This window comes from Diabrotica undecimpunctata, chromosome 8, assembly GCF_040954645.1.
Source record: "Diabrotica undecimpunctata isolate CICGRU chromosome 8, icDiaUnde3, whole genome shotgun sequence".
In the NCBI taxonomy this organism is placed as follows: Eukaryota; Metazoa; Arthropoda; class Insecta; order Coleoptera; family Chrysomelidae; genus Diabrotica; species Diabrotica undecimpunctata.
The window spans coordinates 30,961,952-30,983,340 of record NC_092810.1 but is presented as its reverse complement, the minus strand read 5'-3'; the positions used below and the strand labels follow the sequence as shown (position 1 = coordinate 30,983,340).

General features: G+C 31.4%; 3 protein-coding genes across 4 annotated transcripts in view; 2 read left to right on the top strand and 1 right to left on the bottom strand.

The window, feature by feature from the left end:
• The window catches only part of LOC140447388 (cyclic GMP-AMP synthase-like receptor), a 73,823-nt gene that overhangs the window by 43,133 nt on the left and 9,301 nt on the right, over nt 1-21,389 (top strand). For both annotated transcript variants that reach the window (XM_072540003.1, XM_072540004.1), the window contains one exon: nt 1,858-1,983. In XM_072540003.1, the coding sequence (XP_072396104.1) occupies nt 1,858-1,983 (126 nt within the window). The remainder of the gene's footprint in view (nt 1-1,857; nt 1,984-21,389) is intronic.
• Nucleotides 5,761-10,245, bottom strand: LOC140447386 (uncharacterized). Its single transcript, XM_072540000.1, has 2 exons — nt 6,045-10,245; nt 5,761-5,991 (listed from the first exon to the last, which is right to left on the bottom strand). The coding sequence occupies exon 1, from the start codon at nt 10,243-10,245 to the stop codon at nt 6,517-6,519; it is 3,729 nt and encodes a 1,242-aa protein (XP_072396101.1). The 3' UTR covers nt 5,761-5,991; nt 6,045-6,516.
• Nucleotides 10,842-11,762, top strand: LOC140447387 (uncharacterized). The gene is made up of 3 exons (XM_072540001.1): nt 10,842-10,960; nt 11,167-11,639; nt 11,698-11,762. The coding sequence occupies exons 1-2, from the start codon at nt 10,866-10,868 to the stop codon at nt 11,633-11,635; spliced, it is 564 nt and encodes a 187-aa protein (XP_072396102.1). The 5' UTR covers nt 10,842-10,865; the 3' UTR covers nt 11,636-11,639; nt 11,698-11,762.

Genomic DNA, 21,389 nt, shown 5'->3' with positions numbered 1-21,389 from the left:
CCAGTTTTCGAAGTGATAATTCTACTGTGTAACGCCTTAGGAAATATCTTAGCCATCCTTTACCGGCTTTATTATTTTGCTCTCATGATGATGGAAACTTTTTATCATTTGTAAGAGCGAATTGGTAAGCAAAACAACGAATCTCCATTCTTGTCAAGCCATAGTGAAGGCGTGCTGCTGTGATTAAATAATCTTTCAAACTATTTTCTTCTTCAATTGAAAAAACTTGTTGAGTTTTATTGCTCGCTTCATAACAAAACTCCGCCGTACTCTCTAAATTTTTATGTTTAGTCATGTGCCTAATAAGTGTTGTTTTAGACACATTATAACAACGAGAAGCTTCCTGTATGGACAATTCACCATTGAGAGCTTTTTCTACTGCACACTTGATATTGCCTGGATTAATAGGTCGTCTTTTATTTCCGCTTTTGCTGCGAGACATGGTTACCTTTATTCTGAAAAAGAAAATTAGTTTTCTAAATACAAAAATAAATAAAAAAAAAATAATAAAAACAACACACAATCAGATGATAAAATAATTCAAAAATTATGGCATTGTACTTTGGACCGGTCCAAGGTACACGCCCTAAACTAAGTGCGAGGTACAAAATGGTCACGTCCTGATTTTTTATTACATAAAACATGTGAAAAATATACTTTTAAGAAAAACTATTTATGGCAAATAAAAATGTAAACTACAATTTATAATTAGGCAAAAAATTGAGTACATATTACTTACCATCAGATAGGATGATTGCAGATTTAAAATAAACTAAATTTTACAAAGATTCATTTATAACGTTCAAATAGCACTTTATCGCCCTCTATGACTGGTGGGAACAATTAGCTATTGGTAATCGTTAAATCCTTTCTTTGTAGTAGTATTAGCAAGTGGGCCAAGGTACACGCATACCCAAGGTACAACACCTTCCCCTAATCTGGATCAATATAAAGAATTGTCAATTCTGTTTTTAACTTTACGGTGTCAAATTTTTGTCCACATAGCTTTACAAGTAGATGAAAGGTGCTATATGGGATTTTTTTGCATAATTTTTAAAATTGTCAAAATCATATAGTGCCAAACGCTCTAGAATGCTTTAAATCAGCAAACCTATTTTTAAGTTGAATAATCTTAGTATCAACAATTTAAAAAAAAATCGTCGTTAAGACGTCTATCATTGTTAATATTGATATTCGATGCCTCTTATTGGGTTTGGGACATCATCATTTAAAAAATCTTTTTGTTTTGACCATAGACTTTTAAAATGATTCCGCTCTAATTGCAAAAATTCGATAAATTCAATAACATTTCTCGTGCAAAATCCAATGTCATACATTTCTTTCTATATCATACAAAACTTCTGATTTTGGTAGAATAATCTCAAATAAACTTAAAAAGAAATTAAAATCAAATTCTTGCTGTTTAATGTAAAAACCTTTCGAACAAATTCATGTCTCTCCATTACATTTTGGTGATAGTTGGAGAAACTCATAGATGTCCTTTTGATAAAAAAAAAATAAACTCATTATAACATAAACGAGCACGCCATTGTTATAGTAAACATACCTTCAACCTCCAAGCGATAGGTCTCTATGACACCCGATTATATAACAAGCATAGCCGACTGCTGGGTCTATATATATGCCAATGGGTTTATCTTTGAAAAACCACCAACACGCTATTCTCTTAGGTTTTTCTTCTTCTCTACTGTCTATCCATAACGTTGTAATTTTTTATACGAATATTCTATACCTTTATTTTTCTTGATTATAACGTCGCCAATATCCGTTTAGTGGATGCGGCATTTTTTCAAATAGCACAGCTTGTGAACACTGTATCTCTTTTTACCGTTTTAGAAAATGAGAGATAAAGAGAATCATGCCTGCATAGCTAGTTACTACCTCAAAACTATAGCACTGTGGGAAAAAGACGAAAAACCGCAAGAGTTCTGGACGAGCTCTTTGAGTTATGTATTCATGACAGTAAGTATTTAAACATATTCTTCTATTTGTAAAATTTGTAAATAAATAAACAATTAAGTCGTTTTTAACGCTTTCGCTTTTAATACTAACGCCTATTCTGATCGAAATACCTATCTGTAATGGGACAAATAACTATTATTATGGACATTTGTGTAATATATATTTGTGTAATGTATAATAATAAACCTATCTGGTCTAAAGTAAACCTAGATAGAAAACACTTCAGTGCACACGATTTAAATTACCACGGAATTAAAATAAATAAATGGAAATAAACGATAATATTTATCAATTAATTATCCAATGGACATGGATCAGCTCAGATGGCAGTGGCAAAAATAAAATATATCATAACAAACAGAAAAGAAATAATCAAAGATATCGAAGTACTCAACAAATTTTCAATAGGAAGCGACCAAAGATTAATCTGAGCTAAGATACTTCTTCTTCTTCTTAAAGTTCCATCTCCTATCGGAGGTTGGATATCATAACGGCTATGGTCACTTTGTTGGCTGCTGCTCTGAAAAGTTGTAGTGCACTACAGTTAAACCATTCTCTAAGGTTCTTCAGCCAGGAGATGCGTCTTCTTCCTATACTTCTTCTTCCTTGGATCCTTCCTTGCATAATATTTCTCAGCAGCTCATATTTTTCTCCTCTGGTTATGTGACCCAAATACTCTAGTTTTCTTCTTTTTATGCTGTTCATAATTTCTAACTCCTTATTTAGACGTCGTAGTACCTCAGCATTGGTAATCGTTTGAACCCACTGAATTTTTAATATTCTTCTGTAACACCACATTTCGAACGCTTCTATTTTTCTTATGTGTTGTTTCTTCAATGTCCAAGCTTCCATTCTGTATAGTAAGATAGAAATATGTAACATCTTAGAGCCCTCAATCTGAGATACAACTGAAGGTCTCTGTTGGTAAGCATTGTATTCATTTTCACAAATGCTTGCCTTGCAGTTTCAATTCGGACTTTGATTTCTCTGCTTTGGTCATTTTTGTCATCAACCCAGGTTCCCAGATATTTGTATGTCTCTACCTTTTCTATTTGGGTTTGCTCTATCATTAATCTTTCATTTCCATGTTGCGTTTTTGAGACAATCATAAATTTAGTTTTTCTCTTATTTATTTTTAGTCCGTATCTAATGCAATAATCGTTAATTCTATTTATCAATTCTTGTAGCGATTCCAGGGTGTCTGCCATTATAACGGTGTCATCAGCGAATCTTATGTTATTTACCTACTATTCTTCTGTTTACAGAGATTCCATCACCCAGATCCGCTATCGCTTCCTGGAATATGGCTTCACTGTACACGTTAAACAGTAATGGTGACAGAACACAGCCCTGTCTTACTCCTCTCTTTATATCTATATTTTCGGACTTTTGTTCTTCTATCTTTATATTTTGATTCCAATACAGATTGATAATGATTCGTAAGTCTCGTCTGTCTATATCTTTGTTTCTCAGTACTTCTATTAGTTTTTCATGTCGGACCCTGTCGAATGCCTTCTCGAAGTCGATGAAACAGGAATAAATATCTAGGTTCATATCTAAGCATCTTTGAGAGAGGACATTAAAAGCAAACAATGCCTCTCTCGTTCCCAGTCCCTTGCGGAACCCAAACTGAGTATCATCCATATCATCTTCTAGTTTTCTATATAATCTTCCATGAATCACCTTTAGAAATATTTTGAGGGTATGGCTTATTAGTGATATTGTCCTAGAGTCTGAACAATCTTTGGCATATACTGTTTTTGGTATTGCTACAAAGATGGACACCAATCATTCCTGTGGGATTTTTCCAGTTTTATATACTTCATTAAATAGGTCCAGAAGTACAGGTAGAGTTTCATCGTCTAGACATTTCAGTAATTCCGCAGGTATTTCGTCTGGACCTACAGTTTTTCCGTTTTTTGCGTTTCGTATTGCTTGTTCGATTTCCTCTATTATGATCTCTGGTCCCGTTTCGCTGTCAATTTCTTCCGGTTCTTATCGATTATCCTCAAACAGATCTGTTATGTATGTCTTCCATTTTTTTAATTTCTCTTTAATTTCTATAATGATTTTTCCATTTGCGTCTTTCAGAAGGGCATCTTTCTTTTTTCTCAGTGTATTTGTCATTTCCTTTATTTTCTTATGCATGTTAAAGCTATCATACTGTTTAGCATATGCCTCTATTTCACTGCATTGATTAGCAAGCCAGGTGGATTTGGCCTCTTTTATTTTCTTTCCTATCAATCTCTGTAGTTCCTTGTATTTTGCTTTACTCCTGCCTTATGTTTCCTTCTTTCCTCCATTAGATCTAAGATTTCTGAAGTCATCCATCTCTGTTTTTTTCTTATTTTTGTTTGCAGTAGCTAAGATACTATTAAATGTCAAATTGGAAAAAACAAGGATGATCTTAAAAAAAAAAGGAAATGGATTCCCACAGAAAACAACGACCTAATGAAGATACACTAACCAGACATATACAAGACTTGCAAGACGAAATGGAAGATGTAGATCAAGCAAATGATGACATAATGAAGGCTCTAAAAGAGGCGGAAAGGGAGTGCTGCCCGACCGTTCTGATACATAAAGAAAAACTAAGCCAAAATACCAAAGAGCTAATAGATAAAAGAAGACAGCTGACGGAAAAATACGGCCCCAACTACACAACAATGAAGAAATTAAATGAAGATATCCACCGGTCAATCCGAAAAGACATAAGAGAAATTAAGACAAGAGAAATAACTAAAATAATTCAAGAAAACAAAAGTTTAAAAGGCATTCAAACATAGGCAAAAAAATATGTACAAAATAAAAAACAAAGATTGAAACATTACTACTGATAGAACCAAAATCCTTGAGGTTGTTGAATCCTTTTATCGCGAAATGTAAGAGAGCACCGACGAAAGGCAAGATCAACCCCTTCCCAAAATCACAAACCAGGGATCAGAATTAATGCCAGAAATAACTTTATACGAAATCAAAACGGCACTTTTAGAAATGAAAAATAACAAATCCCCAGACGTTGACGGAGTAGTGAGTAGATAAGGAAGCGGGGTCCTGAATCACTTTGGTAACCTGTCCATCAGGGTCTCCGATGCGAAGGTATCGATGCCATGATTTGACCTTGGGGGTGTACAAGAAGTACAAGAAGTGATCGACAATGACCAGAGGGTTGTAAGAACTGGTCGCTTATCGCTTGATCTCTTCTTCTTTCCCGAAGAAGTGATCGACAATGACCAGAGGGTCGTAAGAACTAGTCGCTTATCTCTAGATCTCTTCTTCTCAGCCGAAGAATTGTCACCTACGTTACCTGTATGTTTTTACACCTGTCTCACTTGTCTCTTCTTTGTCTTACCTGTCCTGAAGAAGTAAAAGAATCGGTCGACAATGACCAGAGGGGGTGTCTTTGAGTGGAACGGACCACCTTGTATGTCGAGTGCAAAACTCATCGCTTATCGCTTCATCTCCTCTTCTTTTCGTTAAATTTGTACAGGGTGATCGAAAAAATAAATTTTGTATTGAGACTTGGAAATATTTTAGGTGTTGTTGCGTCAAAAATTTTTTTTGTGTACGATGCTTAGATATATCTGTATAGCCTGCCTAGCCTAGCCTGCCTAGTCTTATCTTTACAAACTTGTAGGAAAAGGAAAAATAACTATGTATCACATAAATGCTTTAATGTGTATATATATATTTTAATGATATATGTGGGTAGATGTAAATAAAACAATATTGATACTATAAATTTTATTTGTTTTGAAACAAGTTATTTATCTGATTAAAAATATACACTCTACTGTTATAATGTATATTTTTCTTAACCTGTCGATAATAGTCCCTCGTCACAGAATCCATGTAACTCGCTCTCACCAAGTTATCATGATGTGAAGAATGACCCCGTAATATTTGGGAATCGTACCGGTCCTTGTACCTGACCACTTCATTGGATACGATTCCATCCCTGATCTTCTGGAGGGATTCGCGGTTCTTTGGAATTACATGGTCTAAAGGCTGAAACATAAAAATAATTAATTAAGAAATATTTGTTTTACAAATACTACTACCTTTGTGTGTTATGATTTAGGCATGGTTTCGAAACAATACAAGTCAGGTAATATGGCTCCATGCATCTCTAAAGAAGTTTGACAAAAACAAAAGAATTTTTTACAGTTTTCACACCATAACGTTCCATACATTTTGATGATAGAAGTAGTAGGTTGGGTGTATGGTATTATTTTTCTTCTTGTATTCGATTGTAATTTTATAAATCTTTTTTGGTCGGTAAAAACTTTTTCCCATGACAATTTACTTTTCTAAAGAAAAAAAAAAACAGCTTTAATTACCGATATATTTTTTAAGTTATATGTGAAATAACTTACCACACCATAGAGGACCCATTTTAATTTGTAGATTAATCGGTTAAAGAAAACCTGATGTACAAAAATAGAAAGATAATTTAAAAAACAAACTTTTATTTATTACCAAAATAATAAATAAAGAATAAGGAACTTTTTTACTATCAAACGTATTTAAGAATTATTTATCATTGAAACCCCATGGTAAAGTGTCAGTGCTTAAAAAATTAACCATTCTTTTATCATCATATGGACTAAGTGCAACTTTTCTTTGAGTTATTGTATAGACGTCATGTTTTTTGGAGACAATAGAATTTTGGGAAACCTCTACAATTGTTTTTTTAAATAAACTTTTATAATAATCTTCATAAGTTAGTTCCTTTAAAGCTGATTTCTTAATTCCTTTTGCTTTTTTAATTTCCTGATCCTGATTTAAAGTTTTTATCGTGTACATTTTTGAGCGCAATCCTATAAAATGTGTCATAATTTGACCTTTGTTTTCATCTTTCATCAAGCCCAATACTTTTTTATTCCTTAAGGGAATGTTATAGACATTATTTTCAGTGTACTCTGATGTGTCAAACTTATGAATATCCTCTTTAATATGAGCATATATATCATCAACAAAAAACTGATATATTAAACTATCTGTGTCCGTGTATAATAACTTGGCTTTATCTTGAAATTTTTTTTTAATATAATTATAATGGAAGTCATACAAAATTGTTTTCGAAATATCTAAAATACACATCCCAATGTAAATAGGTTTGTTAAAATTAATTTTCTGTTTTTGCATTTCAATTATTACCATATTTTCATCAAATATGGTACAACTATGAAAATTCGGTTGGGAAATGTAATAGTTAGCACCGTATGTACCACCCAGTTTGTTTACAATTTTTATATCCTTATATTTACGTACATTCTCTATACTTTTGCCATACGGAGCGTTTATAAAAAGTTTGAATAAATTTTTTTCAAATTCATTTTTGCTCTCCTTTCTCAATTCAATGTTTAAGTCAATATATTTCTTTAACCAAGGTGATTGTTTAAATTTTAGGCATCGATGAATCTTAGCAAGCTTCAGTCCCAAGCTAATAACTTGTTTTAAATACATATAATGAATAACATACTTCTTTTTATCATACAATGTCGTTAAGAGTTTTTTAATGGTAGAATTAGAAGTTGGTGGAGTTATGTGTTCTGGACACAATGGCAAATCTTTGTGTGAATTAAAAAGTTCTTTTGGATACTCAAGGTCCACTTCCAGCATGTATCCGTATTCACTATCATTGGGACAATTTAATATATTGTAATTGTAAATATCATTTAAGGGTATCCATTCAAATCCTCCATAAGGAAGGAAATAACTCATAGCTGAACCATATAGATTGTTCACATCAAAGTACATTGTATAAGAGGTCTCTTTACCAGGATTATATTTATCACCCATGTACTTATTGTTCGCTTCTGCATATCTGTTACTACATTGTGACACTCCTCCTCGTTTTGCTTTTTCAAAGAACAAAACCATTTCGATATCTGTTAAAAGCTCTAATTCTACATTTGTTACTTTTAACATGGCATCAAATGCTAACCCTGGTAAAGTAAAATAATGCAAACTATCTAAACCGTATGTTTTTAAACACATCAGTCTAAAGTTTTCAAAAATATCACTTAAAAGTAATACGTCAGTTTTTAAATATAATTCCGCGTACTCTTGCAAGTTTTTTATCTCAAACGTGTTCCAAACAGTGCATGCGTGTTGATAATCCTCATGAGTTATTCCTTCATTATTAATTTTACTAAAGAAACTATCAATAGGTGGCAAGCAAGTATCTTGCAACTTTTCCCAATTATCGAGGTATTCATATGGGAAAACACCTTTTCGTTTAACTAAATTAAATTTAAAATCATCTTCAAAGTACCTTCTCGTTATTTGTTTTTGATCATCATCTAGATTACAGGAAAGTTTATCTAATGAATCAGACATAAATCGAAACGAATCTATAAACCTAAAATTAATATTTGTATTTTGAATGTATTTGGTAAATGATATATACCTCTCTTTGTTTAGAGGAAGTAGTGATATATTACCTTTAACGTTATTATTAAGGCTTTTAATTAAAAAATGTGCGTCATAGCCAGAGAGATTATGAAATGCAATCGGAATTGTATGTGTATTTTGATAATTAGCATTACAAGATCTATGAGCAGCTCCTCGAAATTTTCCTGTAATATGACAATGATCTCTAACTTTATCCAATGGATCGACTATAGGTTTAGTGCAAATATGACAAACAAAACTCAAATTAAAATCATGTCTTTCTTTATCAGTTAATGGACCTAACTTGTTGAATTTTTGCAATAAATTTTCTCTAGTTATTCTCTTTGCTATCTTTTCAAGTTCTCTTACAAACCACACAAGACAGTCGTGACCGGTAAATGATTTATAGTATGATAAGGAATCATTATAAGAAGATTTAAAATAATAAGCTATACTAAAAGCTTCATGCTTTTGGGACAAATAAGTTTTTATATTAGGATCATTGTTATTGTCAATGCATTTTATAAGAATACTTTCTAGATCAGCATAAATAACAAAAGGAACAAGTTCTTTATGTTTAAAATTTTTAAATTTCATAATATTATTCTTTTCTGTTGGTAAAACCATCTTAACTGAATTTGAATTAATACAGTCCTCTAAATGATTTTGTAAGAGTGCATCATTACTAAAATGATTAAAACATCTTTCACAAAACCATTTTTTGTTTCTAACATTTTTAACTTGTTGATTTACTAATCTTGAAAAATTTTTAATATAAGCAAAATGAAATAGATCTTTTCTACACAAAGGACCATCATCCTCATCACTACTATTATTATTTGTACTATTATCTTGAGAATGAATTAAAAGTAAATTAATACGAGGAGAAAAACTAGTCTTACTTAATAGCAAAGGTAAAATTTCCTTTCCTGTTCCTTTTGTTGTAAAAACATTTATTGAAAGTTTATTTAAATTTTCAAATTTAGGGATATCTTTTATGTCAATGGGAAAACTGATATTATGATACTTTAATATCTTACTAAAATGAGGATAAGATGAGGTTCGTGTAACATTGATTTTAGCAGGATGTAACGCTGCAACAATTGACCAGAGAAAACAATAAGGATCAGAATTTTTAATGTTAATTACACTCTTTGTATTGCTTATATATTTAGGTAATTTAACATAGGTGGAAATACCACTCAGTATTGGATTATACCTATTTATATTAACTTTTAAATGTAGAATCTGTGATAGTGCCCAACCACTATCTCTTTCTTGAAATTCCTCAAATTTTTTTAAAATCACATTAATACAATTAATTTTATACCAATCCTTGAGGTCTGTATTTTGGTCAATTGTTACATTTTTGGTTGAAAAATGTTTAATAGAGGTTTCACCATTTTGTGGTTTGATAAAAACACCATATAAAATCAAATTAACTTTTAAAAGACACGACAACAAACTTTTTCTAATTTGAATTGAAAAACTCCTAAAAGCTTTTTCCAAAAATATTTTGGGTTCTTTATATTTTAAATTGACTATTAGCCCTGTTTTTATTCTACTATTAAAACAAGATTCCACATCCTGCCACAATAAACACCTTTTAAGAGTTTTTCTAGCATTTAGTCTGTTCTTAAAGTTTTCAAGATATGTTTTAAGAATAGTTAAATTTGCTTCTATACAGTGAAAATTTTTAACACAAGAAACCCTATTCTTTAAACATTTATTCAAAATAAAAATTTGTTTTTTCAAATATCTTATTACGTTTCGTAAATCAGATTTTCTCTTAATTAATCTACTTACCGATTCCATCTTCTCTACAATCTGGTTGGAAAGTTCATCGACTACTTGCTGACTCATTTTTTTTTTCACTAGTAACTGGTTCAACTTAACTTGGTAACTTTCGAATGCACAAATAAAACCCAAATATTAGGATGCTCTCCAATTTATACTTATCCAGTAAAAAAAAATCAATTGACGTATTTCTGTAACTTGTTATTCAACGTGATTATATTTTAGGATCAAAAAGTTTAAATTTATCAATAATTCTGCAAACTAGTTGTTATTAAACGTGATTGTATTTTTAGAGGTCAGAAAGATCAAATCTGATGCAGATAAGTTGTTATTCCTGCATTTTTATGGGTCAAAAGATTAAATCTGACGCAAATAAGATGTTGTTCAACGTGACTGCATTTTTATGGGTCAAAAGGGTTAACTCTGATGTAAATAAGTTATTTGCAATGTATTAAAATTACAAAGTCAGGCAGATAAGCACATTTTATTTAGATAATGATAAATTAATTTTGGAATAATAAACGTTTTAATGATAAACATGTTTTGTACTATTTTCTGCATTGCAATAAAGATCAAATAGGTCAGTCAATTACGTTAATATATATTTTTTTATTCTTACTATTTAAATTCGGTTAATTTTAAATTGATCTATCAGTTAGTCAGTGAACAGTCAGTGAACTATCGAAATGGCCAATGTACCATGCCAGTTGGTTATTGTATCTGAGGATCCAATTAACCTACCAATAAAGGACGCCTTTGTAATTGTGAAGCAGTTATTTATGTAAGTATTTTACTTATTTTTGGTTGTTTTTCCATTTTCCTTTTTTGATTTGTTCTACATGATTTTATTTCGCTCTTTCTGGTTTATTTTTTTTATTATAAATATTTCATGGGATTATTATAAGTTTTTCGAATCGGTCTTTTTTTATTTTGTTTTCTTTGTTTGATTCATGCTGCTGTTGGTTCATTATATTTTTTCTATTAAAGGTATGGCGTAAAGGACGTTTCCCTTAAGGGAGACAGAATATTTGTCCATCTTACATACTCGCCGAATAACAAAACATTAAAAAAAAAATTTGGATACCTTCCATTAAGATACATGAGAGTTAAAGTGGAAAATGATAAAGAGTTCCAGGTGCTGGAAAATATATGTAAGAAATACCGTTTTAACCTCCTAGATGATGAGGTGGAGGAGTTTGAAAAGTACCAACAACAAAGACAGTTGGTGGGGACAAAAAGGCCATATCTTCCTCCCCCTCCCCCTCATTTTGGCCACTCGTCTAAGTATTCAAATCCAACTTCTCCACCTGCCACATCAAATGACGACGACGACGACGATCCTCAGCCATCCCCAACAAAAAAAAGAAAGGTGACGACGAAGACGACAACGACTCAAAACCAAGACATAGTGGATCTGGAAGAGCTGAACATGGAAGATTTTCTTAGTCAGAAATAGAAAAGTAAGTGATTTATTTTTGTGTTTCGATATAATTCTAAATTTTACTATTTTTGTTTCAGATGCTTTAGGGAAATAAAAGTATGTACATAATTATATCTTATTATTTTATTAAATAAACTAATTTTCTAATTATTATCTCTGTATTTTATTTCATTTACACCTTTTACTTGATTAAAAAATATTGATCAATCTTTTTGCGATATCGACCATTATTTATGTCGCTATCTTTGAAAATGGATAAGAATCCATAATTCTCTTTCCAGCATATTGAACATATTTTTTTTAAATCTTCAAAAGTCATATCTGTTCCGACGTGGTCATTGTAAATGTGTTTTAGGTTTAAATCGTCTTGTTTGAATACAATTAAAATATTTGCATTGTCTCTTATAAGGTGTTTAGGTATTTTTGCATAACTCTGACTCAAATAAAATGGATCCACCTGAGAATGACGAGACATGCTAAAGTATTCTCGAATAACATCTTGGTTGTCACAAGCAACATCATCAAAGATAAAAATTGAATTGGGCTTCGCTTCAGATGGGTGCATTATATCCGTACTTCCACTGTAAGTATAATATCCTATTCCTTTAATTGGTTCTAGCAAAGTTTCTAAATATTTGTACTTTGGTTGCATTAATGATTTTGAGTAAATATACACATTTTCAAATTTTAATCCATTAGCATGTTCCAATAGACTTATCATCACATTGGTCTTACCACAATTTGAAGGGCCAACTATAATACATCGAATAGTTGAAGGGAACAAAACTCCATGCTTTTTAAACTTATTCTCAATTGGTTCCAATAAATTATTCTCCACATCAAGCGTAGTCTTTTGTTTTACAAGCTTCATGTCTGGTATCAATTTGAAAATAAATGTCTTGTGTGTATCTATTAATAAAAGACTATTTTTAATTTTTATTTTTTTATTGTCAACACTTTCTACAATATTTATACCAATAATGAATATTAAATACATTGTTTAGAGCACATTGTAAATTTTCATTGTTATGTTGAAAACATGGATGTGATTTAAAAATATGATTCATAGTCTCATCGGAAAGTATATTAGGTTCATCTTGTACACAATCAATGCGATTTTCCATGAATTTTTCCAAATATTTTTTTGTTTCATGATTTCTTACCAATATTGTTTCGTCTAATACGTTGTCGTGTAAAAATTTTGAAATTTCTTCATATTTTAGATGAGTATCACAAAAATGCCAAGATTGCCAATTTAAACCATGGTTTTGAACACATTGTTGTTCGATACATTTTATATATGACTTATTTATCATTGCTTCTGTTACTGGTAAAACAACCATTCTGTGTATAATGTTTTCTGTAGTAGGATCTAAAATAGCAATTTCCCTACAAAGAAATACATCTTCCCCAGGAAAAGAGAAACCTTGGATATCCACAATGAACATGTTTTCACTCTCTCGATATTCTCTAACAACAAACAAAATCTTGCAAGTGGAACGTCTTTTACATATTTTTCTATCCCCTCTTTATTATATTGCGTCACTTTTATCTATCCATGAGTTGTGAGAACTATCAAAACCTAACCACTTGACAAAAATTTTATTTTTCTTTCTCTTTAATACCTTTTCAACTAAATAACTGTCTTTATGTTTAACTTTTTGTAACTGGTCCTTATAAAATCCCCCAAGAATTTCTTCACCTTTATAGTCTTTTAAATAATATGTAATAGGGTTTCCCAGTTTTATTTTATAAACAGTGAAAATTTCATTAGACCAATTTGGATTGTATTTTTTGTCAAAAACTCCTCGATGTTTTGAAATGCGTACATGATCACCAATATGAAATTTTTGACTTTCCAAATCGACAATTTTAATGTGATTGTATACGGTGTTTAACAATAGTTTTTCATGCTTCTTCTTAACATCCACTGGTTTCATTCCTATTGTTCTGTGAACTTTATTGTTGTATTCATTAACAACTTGTTGTAAATTATCAATCCATTTGTAGGTACCGTTGAAACTAAACTGTTTCCAAATCATTGATTTAATCGTGCGAATAACTCGCTCAGCAATCGCAGCCTTTTTCTCACTGTATACATTGTAATGATTAATATTATATTTTTTCATCAATTTTTTCATATGTGGATTAAAAAATTCAGTTCCCATATCTGTTTGAAGATTATTTGGTTTTTGCTGTTTAAACACATACTCCATACATTTGGCTACTTCAACACCTGATTTATTTTTTAGTGGTAAAGCCCATAAAAATTTTGAAAAACAATTTATTACAACCAAAATATATTTGAAATTTCTGTTTGTATTTGAATATTTTTGCATATCAATCAAGTCGGCTTGGAACAAATCATTAAGAGATTTTATAATAATTCTTCGTCTTTTAAAGTTAATTCTTGCAGGTTTGTGTAACTCATTAACGATATCTCTTTTAACATACATGATATTTATTCTATAATGTTTGCCTCTTTTAGTTCTTCAATAATTGAATTTATTTCATTTGTATGTCCTGTATGGCCAGCTAGCTGTGAAGATAGTAATAAACGTAATCGCTCTACAAGTTCATTTGGATCATCCCAGTGGACGTAATCGATTTTATTGTTGTTTACTTTCATAACCAATCCTTTACCTTCTGTTATTGGTGCAATTATTTTTTTATATTTTTCTAATCTACTACCATCTATCTGTTTACTTAATCTGTAATGCCTTCTGTGAGCATTCGTCGCTACAACTATCTTTTTATAGTTATTCTCATCTTCATCTGTAAAACTAGCTGGATATTTCTTAAACAAAAGCTCATATAAACCTGGTGTTCCTCTGTACCTTTTCTTTTTTAAAAGAATATCAGCACCATCTAAATCTATTTCAGAATTCCCAATCAGTAGCTTTTCAGATGTTTCATCAAATCGAATTCCATATTTATGATCAAATTCTTTGTTTAGAACATCAGCGTGCATATTTGTAATATATTTCCTAGGCAATGGATCATATTGATCCCAGTAGTCTACACGCGCCTGGTTAGCAATATCTTCAAATCGATTTTCAGAGTGTTTATCATTTTTAATCTGTTCTTTTATATCATCCACTTCAATGTTGTCCAATATCGATTGTTTGATTTCACTTGTTTCAAAGTCAGTAGTTTCATTATCGTCATCATCGTTTTTAATGTACCTTAAAGGTTCATCGTTTTTTGTTTCATTTTCTGGACTGGAATTTTGTGAACTATTTAACTTGTTCTCGATATTTTTCAAGTGTTTTGTAATTGGATTAAATAAATCTTCTTGGATTATTTGTCCTTGTTTTAATTGTCTTAATTTACTTTGGATGTTTCTCCGTTTAGTTATAAGTTGTCTTTTCAAATCTTTATTCATCGTAAAATGTAGGTATTCGCTTAACTTCTGAACAGGTCTTAAACAGGTCCTGATCAGCTTTGAACAGGTCTTGAACAGGTCTTGAACAGGTCTAGAACAGGTCTTGAACAGGTCTTGAACAGGTCTTGAACAGCTTTGAACAGGTCTTGAACAGGTCTTGAACAGGTCTCGAACAGGTCTTGAACAGGTCTCGAACAGGTCTTGAACAGGTCTTGAACAGGTCTTGAACAGCTTTGAACAGGTCTCGAACAGGTCTTGAACAGGTCTAGAACAGGTCTCGAACAGGTCTTGAACAGGTCTCGAACAGGTCTTGAACAGGTCTTGAACAGGTCTTGAACAGGTCTCGAACAGGTCTTGAACAGCTTTCAGATTTGGTACTAGTCTAGCCCCCAATTAGACACTTATGTCAACAAGGTTATGAAAATATTTATTGTGTACAGGGTGTTAAATAAGAGTAAACTTTTTTTTTAACTTTTTATTTATACTTAAAAACCCAAAGATTTGCTTCATTAGATGAACTACAGTTAAAACATTTGAACTACATTGGTTAGAGGATTGTAATTAACAATACGGTCATGTATAATTATACAATAAGCAGTTGTGTTAGCTGGTATATTCTTATTAGTTTCTATTTCTATTCTCATATCGACACTTCCTGACTTAATTGATTCATTTTGTCTGCTGCAATCAATAACAAATATCGGAGCAACAGCACAGAATTGTAACATAGTAAGGCATGGATCTCCTATGGATTTGTAATAGTACGACGGTTGAAATTGTGCATACATTTCATATGCAAGGGCATAATGTCTTTTACTAAAGTTCAAGTTCAAATTGTCATACGGGTACATTTCAGAATTTAGAAATAGCTTTAAGTTTGTAAGATTACAGTGATCAAAATAGCTGTTCTCTTCTTTTATTGCATTCTTTTTGGCAGTTTGTAATGCAAACAAAACAAATCGTGGTCTCTCCAATAGACTGGTAGTTTTTACATTCCAGTTAAATTTCATTGTCTGAGGCAGTAGAGGAATTTCATGATATTCCCAGCTTCTATATGCAAGCTCCAAACTGGACCCATTTTCAATAAATTTATATAAACGTAACTTTTCTGAATCGGACACTTGAATATGAGGCATTTTCCATATTAATTTAAATATTTCCACTTTTGGTTTCAGTTCAGTTTCTACTGTAGACATTACTGCATTTAAATCAGTTGAACTTCTTATCAATACGAGTTCTTGGCGTATGTTAATAAGAATTTTTGTAAAATCTTCAAAAAATCCCAGTACAAGTTTGAGTGGAATACAAACATTAAAATTTCCTGCTTTATCAGCAACTGTTGGTGTGTCATTAATACTCCAACCTATACAGTTGTATCGATTAGATTCAGTTTGTGTGAACGAAGCATAGTTTTTCATTGTCGTTGTTATACCTAAATTTCTCACTCTATCTATTACACAGCCTCCAATTTCATATCGTATTTCATCAAATAAATGCATCAAACCATTATTAATAAAGCGCAAAGTATTGCTTTCTTTCCCATCATTCGTTAAACGTCCTTCAATATACAGATAACTCTCAGAAGGTAGGGTGTATATATCTTGAGTCTGAATTGGTATTCTTATTTCATCACAATGATTAAAAGTTGCATTGGCATAGGGTAAATGACTGTGCATTTCTCGACTCACAACTGAATTGTCAACCAATACACGATCTCCAATATTTAAAATGTTAAAACTCATATTCACTCTTCTTACAAGTACACCTCAAGAAAATCCCTAGTATTCTAGTATTAATAAAAAACTTTATTCTACACCAAGTATTTCTTTTCTTTTTCCCTGTCACTGTCGTAGTTGTTGTGTTTTATTTTAAATCCTAGTGAGGTTAAAAAGACTTTGTTTTCTGTTGTCAACGATTTGAGAGTCTGCTTGTCACTAATGTTTTTATCAACACTCTTAATATTATATACACTGTCCCCACCTGGATTAAATTTGCTACAGTTGTAAATTAAAACCATTATTTATACTTTTTTTAAATGTAGTCTTAACGTAATAACTTCTCGTGTGAAATTAACAAGATTACCGTCCTGGTCAACTATTTTAATGAAAATTTCATCAATATATCTATTTGTGACAGGTAAATAAATTACCTTTTTTGGAATTTCCACAATTTTGTAACCCGGTAAGACATTTGGATAAAACATGTGGATGATATGACCTTGGTTTTCATTGACGTATGAATTAGTGATTAGATTACATTCCACACAAATAGAATTAACCTTTGTGATATGCACAGGATTCTCAGCTACATGAGTCTTTAAAGGTGAGAGCCGTTTTGGTGTAAATCCCAATAAGGGAGCAATGGTATTTGGTTTTTCAAAATGGATTACTTTGTTGCTTTTTATTTCACATTTGAGTGTATTGTTATTAATTCTCAATATCAAACTTGTAGGTTGATCTATATTATGATTTTTTCTAGGCACACCTTTACCAATTGTATTATTTTTTTCTTGACTCTTTCCTTTATTAATTTCTGTATCATCTTTATCTGGTGTTTGATCTACTTTTAATTCTAATTCAGTTATTTTTTCAGTTAAATAATTTGAAAGATCTTCGACTTCATAAGAACCATGTGGAATCGTTATATCGTAACCATCTATATAAAACTTGTTGTTTGTTTGGTCTACATTTGGAATTGTATTGTATGACATGAAATCTATTAAACCTAGTACATACTGTTCATTTTCGTTTAAAATAATTGGTGGGTAAATTTTTGTTGATAACACCGATTCTCTTCCAGATAACACAAAAGTGTACGACATGTTCAAACGATAATCATAGAGTAAATAAAAGAATATTCTTTTAAAAAGGGTATTTATTTAAAAAATCTAAACACAATTGTCCACAATTTACAGTGTTATAAGTTTGATAAATTTTATGATTATAAACAATTTGAGAATAACCATTTGAATTAAAGTATGATATAGCTTCCAACGGTGGTCTCAGATTACCAAAACTATCAAAATATACGACTTTGGATTTATTCTTCTTGTAAGCTGTCCAATGAGTTCCAGGACCGTCTTTATTGTCTAAATTAATAATTCCACTCTCATGTTGCCAAATTTTTTTCGGAAACCCATTTCTCATCATTACACCTCTAAAATGTGGGATTTTCATTAATTTTGCATATTTTTGTAACTCTACATTTGTCAAAGCATGTTTTGGAATTTTTATTTGATCCATTTTCTTATTCATAAAAAAATACCCATTCCACTTTTATATGGTTTCAAGTATAAACCTTTTCCAATTGCCAGTGCTTCCATTTTACGATTATGACGTTGTTTTTCGAGTAAATCTTCTTTAGCTGCTTTTGCTTCGTTAATAGTTTTAACGATAGCTGATGTACCCCCAGCAATAGTGCCCAATGCGCTCAACCCAGCAAATATCGGTATTAGAGGTAATATACCCCCAGTTTTTGGAACTTGGATTACTCGACCACGTGGTTTTTTAATGTTTTTGTAGGATTTCACAATTCGTAATGCTTGTTGAATAGCTTCCCTTAACGTTCTTGGTTTGCTTTCCAATAGTTTCTTTCTAATGTCTCGAATTACTCTCAATAAACTAAATGACTTTTGCTTTGAAATTTTTCTTTTAGAAGATGAGGAGGAGGATGTGACCTTTCTTTTAGTGCTGTTTCTTGTCTTTTTCTTATTACCAACCATCTTGACTGTTTCCAACCAACTACCCATAATACACACAACAACAAGTATTTGTTAAAAAAAAAAAAACGACAATAGAAAATGTAGCATATATTAATTATTATTAATTACATAAAAAATTTTTAAAATTACTGTCTTCGAACGTGGTTGATTCCTTCGATTGGAAATGGTAGCGGTCTCCTTCCCAATGGGTAATCGGCATCTCTATGGGGTTCTAAATGGTTAAGCCTCCCTAGTTGTTGTGCTTGAACACCCTCATCTCTTTGCCGATACCTACTAAATTCTCTCGTGAAGAGTCTTGTCCTGGCATTGTCTCTTTGCTTAGTATGGAATTCAACAACACAACTCTTAACTCCCATTTCACTGTTTTACTTTTTCGCTGTTGAACTGTTAACACACAGCTTATTAACAACGATACAGATCAGACTGAATTAGTTATTGGTATATGTGCGTATATATATATAGTATCTACATATTTTTTTATTATATTTTTTAATTTAATACAATTTACTTATTATATCTTAACTTTTTTCTTAACTGGATCATCATCATCCTCATCTTCATTGTTTATGTCTCGTTTTCTTTTTTGGGTATTGTTTAATAAGTAATTTAAGTTGATTTTTGCTTTTTTGACACCAACTACATTGTCATCAATTATTTTTCGTTTTTCTCTTCTTTTGGAAAGAAGGTCATCATCATCATCAACAAAATCATCTGTAATGTCCACATCCATATTATTTTCTAATTGTTTTGCTCTTTTATGATTTAAAAGCTTTTGTTGTATTTTTTGTTTATTTTTTTTTACATTTTGTTTGCGTTTACTTGATTTGGAAATAGTTAATCCTTGGAGTAATAAAGTACAATGGTCTATATTTTCAGTTAGTTTTTCTAAATTATTTTTAGCTTTGTTCAATTCTTTATTACAACTTTTTGTTACAGCTTTATATTTAGTAGAACCTAGACCCATACCTAATTTCACTTTTGCTTTCATTGCACCAGCTACACCAAGTGCTGCCAACTTTTCTGAAAATGCTGTATTTTTCGATCGAAACTGTTCAAGAGCTTTTTCACCTAGAATCTTATCAGCCTTATGTCGTTCGGATAGATCTTTATTTTGAGAATATGCAATATCATGTTCACGACACGCCTCGTCTAATCCATTTATTCCCCTATCTCCTCGTGCTAGTCGTTTCTGTAATTTGGTGCCGGGTCCACAAAACCTATAACCTCCAGGGATGTGCATTTCGAAAGGTAATTTATTAATGACAGCGTTTAACATATTGGTAGCGTACTCGTAGACGATTTACAAATTAATACATAGTTATTCTAAATATAAGTCTTTATATATTTTTTCTCTTCTTCAGACAACTGACCTCACATTTCACCAAACATACTACTTGGTATATTTTTAGCACCAGATCTGGATCTCAAATATTCTATGTAGTCACAGTTTATACAATTCCTATTAGATATTTCAGTCTCCCCACCACACTTTGGACATTTATACTTTACTGGTACAGGCATACTTATTTTTGGATAAATAGATGACTTGGGTTATTTTTGTCACCACCAAATTGTCTAAATATACTTTTTAAGTAACAATTTACACAAAGTGTATTTGGAATCTCAGTTTCACCACCACACTTTGTACATTTATATGTCACAGGTACAGGCATATTCAAAGGGCAAAATAAAAATGAGCTTTATGTTATATTTACAGCTATTTTATTATTCTAATTTTTTATCATGCGATTACATTATTTTTGCGGTCTCTGTCTCTTTACATACATTCTACTAGGTATATTTTTAGCACCACTCTCTTCCTTGTACACCTCTTCCAATTCACAATTTATACACAGGTCATTTCGTTCTTCAGTGTCACCCCCACACTTTGGACATTTATGTTTCACAGGAACAGGCATATTTATTGTTCTCACTCACAATTTATTTGTTGTTGTCGTTGATTCTCTGAAAAATGGGATAAACTCTTTCTACAAAGGCACAATCGGGACTAAATTTTTTGTGATCTTCGATTATATTGTCATTTGATTCCCATTTGTAAATCTCTACGCCACACTTGAAACACTTTACTATATCTTCCACTTGGAGAAAGTAAAATCCACAAGCAGCTAACTCTATTTCAGATTTATTCCCCTTCCAATTGTTAAAAGTTGAGAGCCTTGAATAAAACTCGTCTAGCATGTACACCTCAAGACACATCTTGATTACTGACAAAATTTTGCTGGATACATTTATTTAAAATAAATAACTTGTTTCAAAACAAATAAAATTTATAGTATCAATATTGTTTTATTTACATCTACCCACATATATCATTAAAATATATATATACACATTAAAGCATTTATGTGATACATAGTTATTTTTCCTTTTCCTACAAGTTTGTAAAGATAAGACTAGGCAGGCTAGGCTAGGCAGGCTATACAGATATATCTAAGCATCGTACACAAAAAAAATTTTTGACGCAACAACACCTAAAATATTTCCAAGTCTCAATACAAAATTTATTTTTTCGATCACCCTGTACAAATTTAACGAAAAGAAGAGGAGATGAAGCGATAAGCGATGAGTTTTGCACTCGACATACAAGGTGGTCCGTTCCACTCAAAGACACCCCCTCTGGTCATTGTCGACCGATTCTTTTA

Bases quoted from the DNA above. Each gene is read 5' to 3' on its own strand.
- LOC140447386 (XM_072540000.1), bottom strand. From the start codon at position 10,245: ATGAGTCAGCAAGTAGTCGATGAACTTTCCAACCAGATTGTAGAGAAG.
- LOC140447387 (XM_072540001.1), top strand. From the start codon at position 10,866: ATGGCCAATGTACCATGCCAGTTGGTTATTGTATCTGAGGATCCAATT. The intron at 10,961-11,166 runs GTAAGTATTTTA...TTTCTATTAAAG, and splicing joins ATTGTGAAGCAGTTATTTAT to GTATGGCGTAAAGGACGTTT.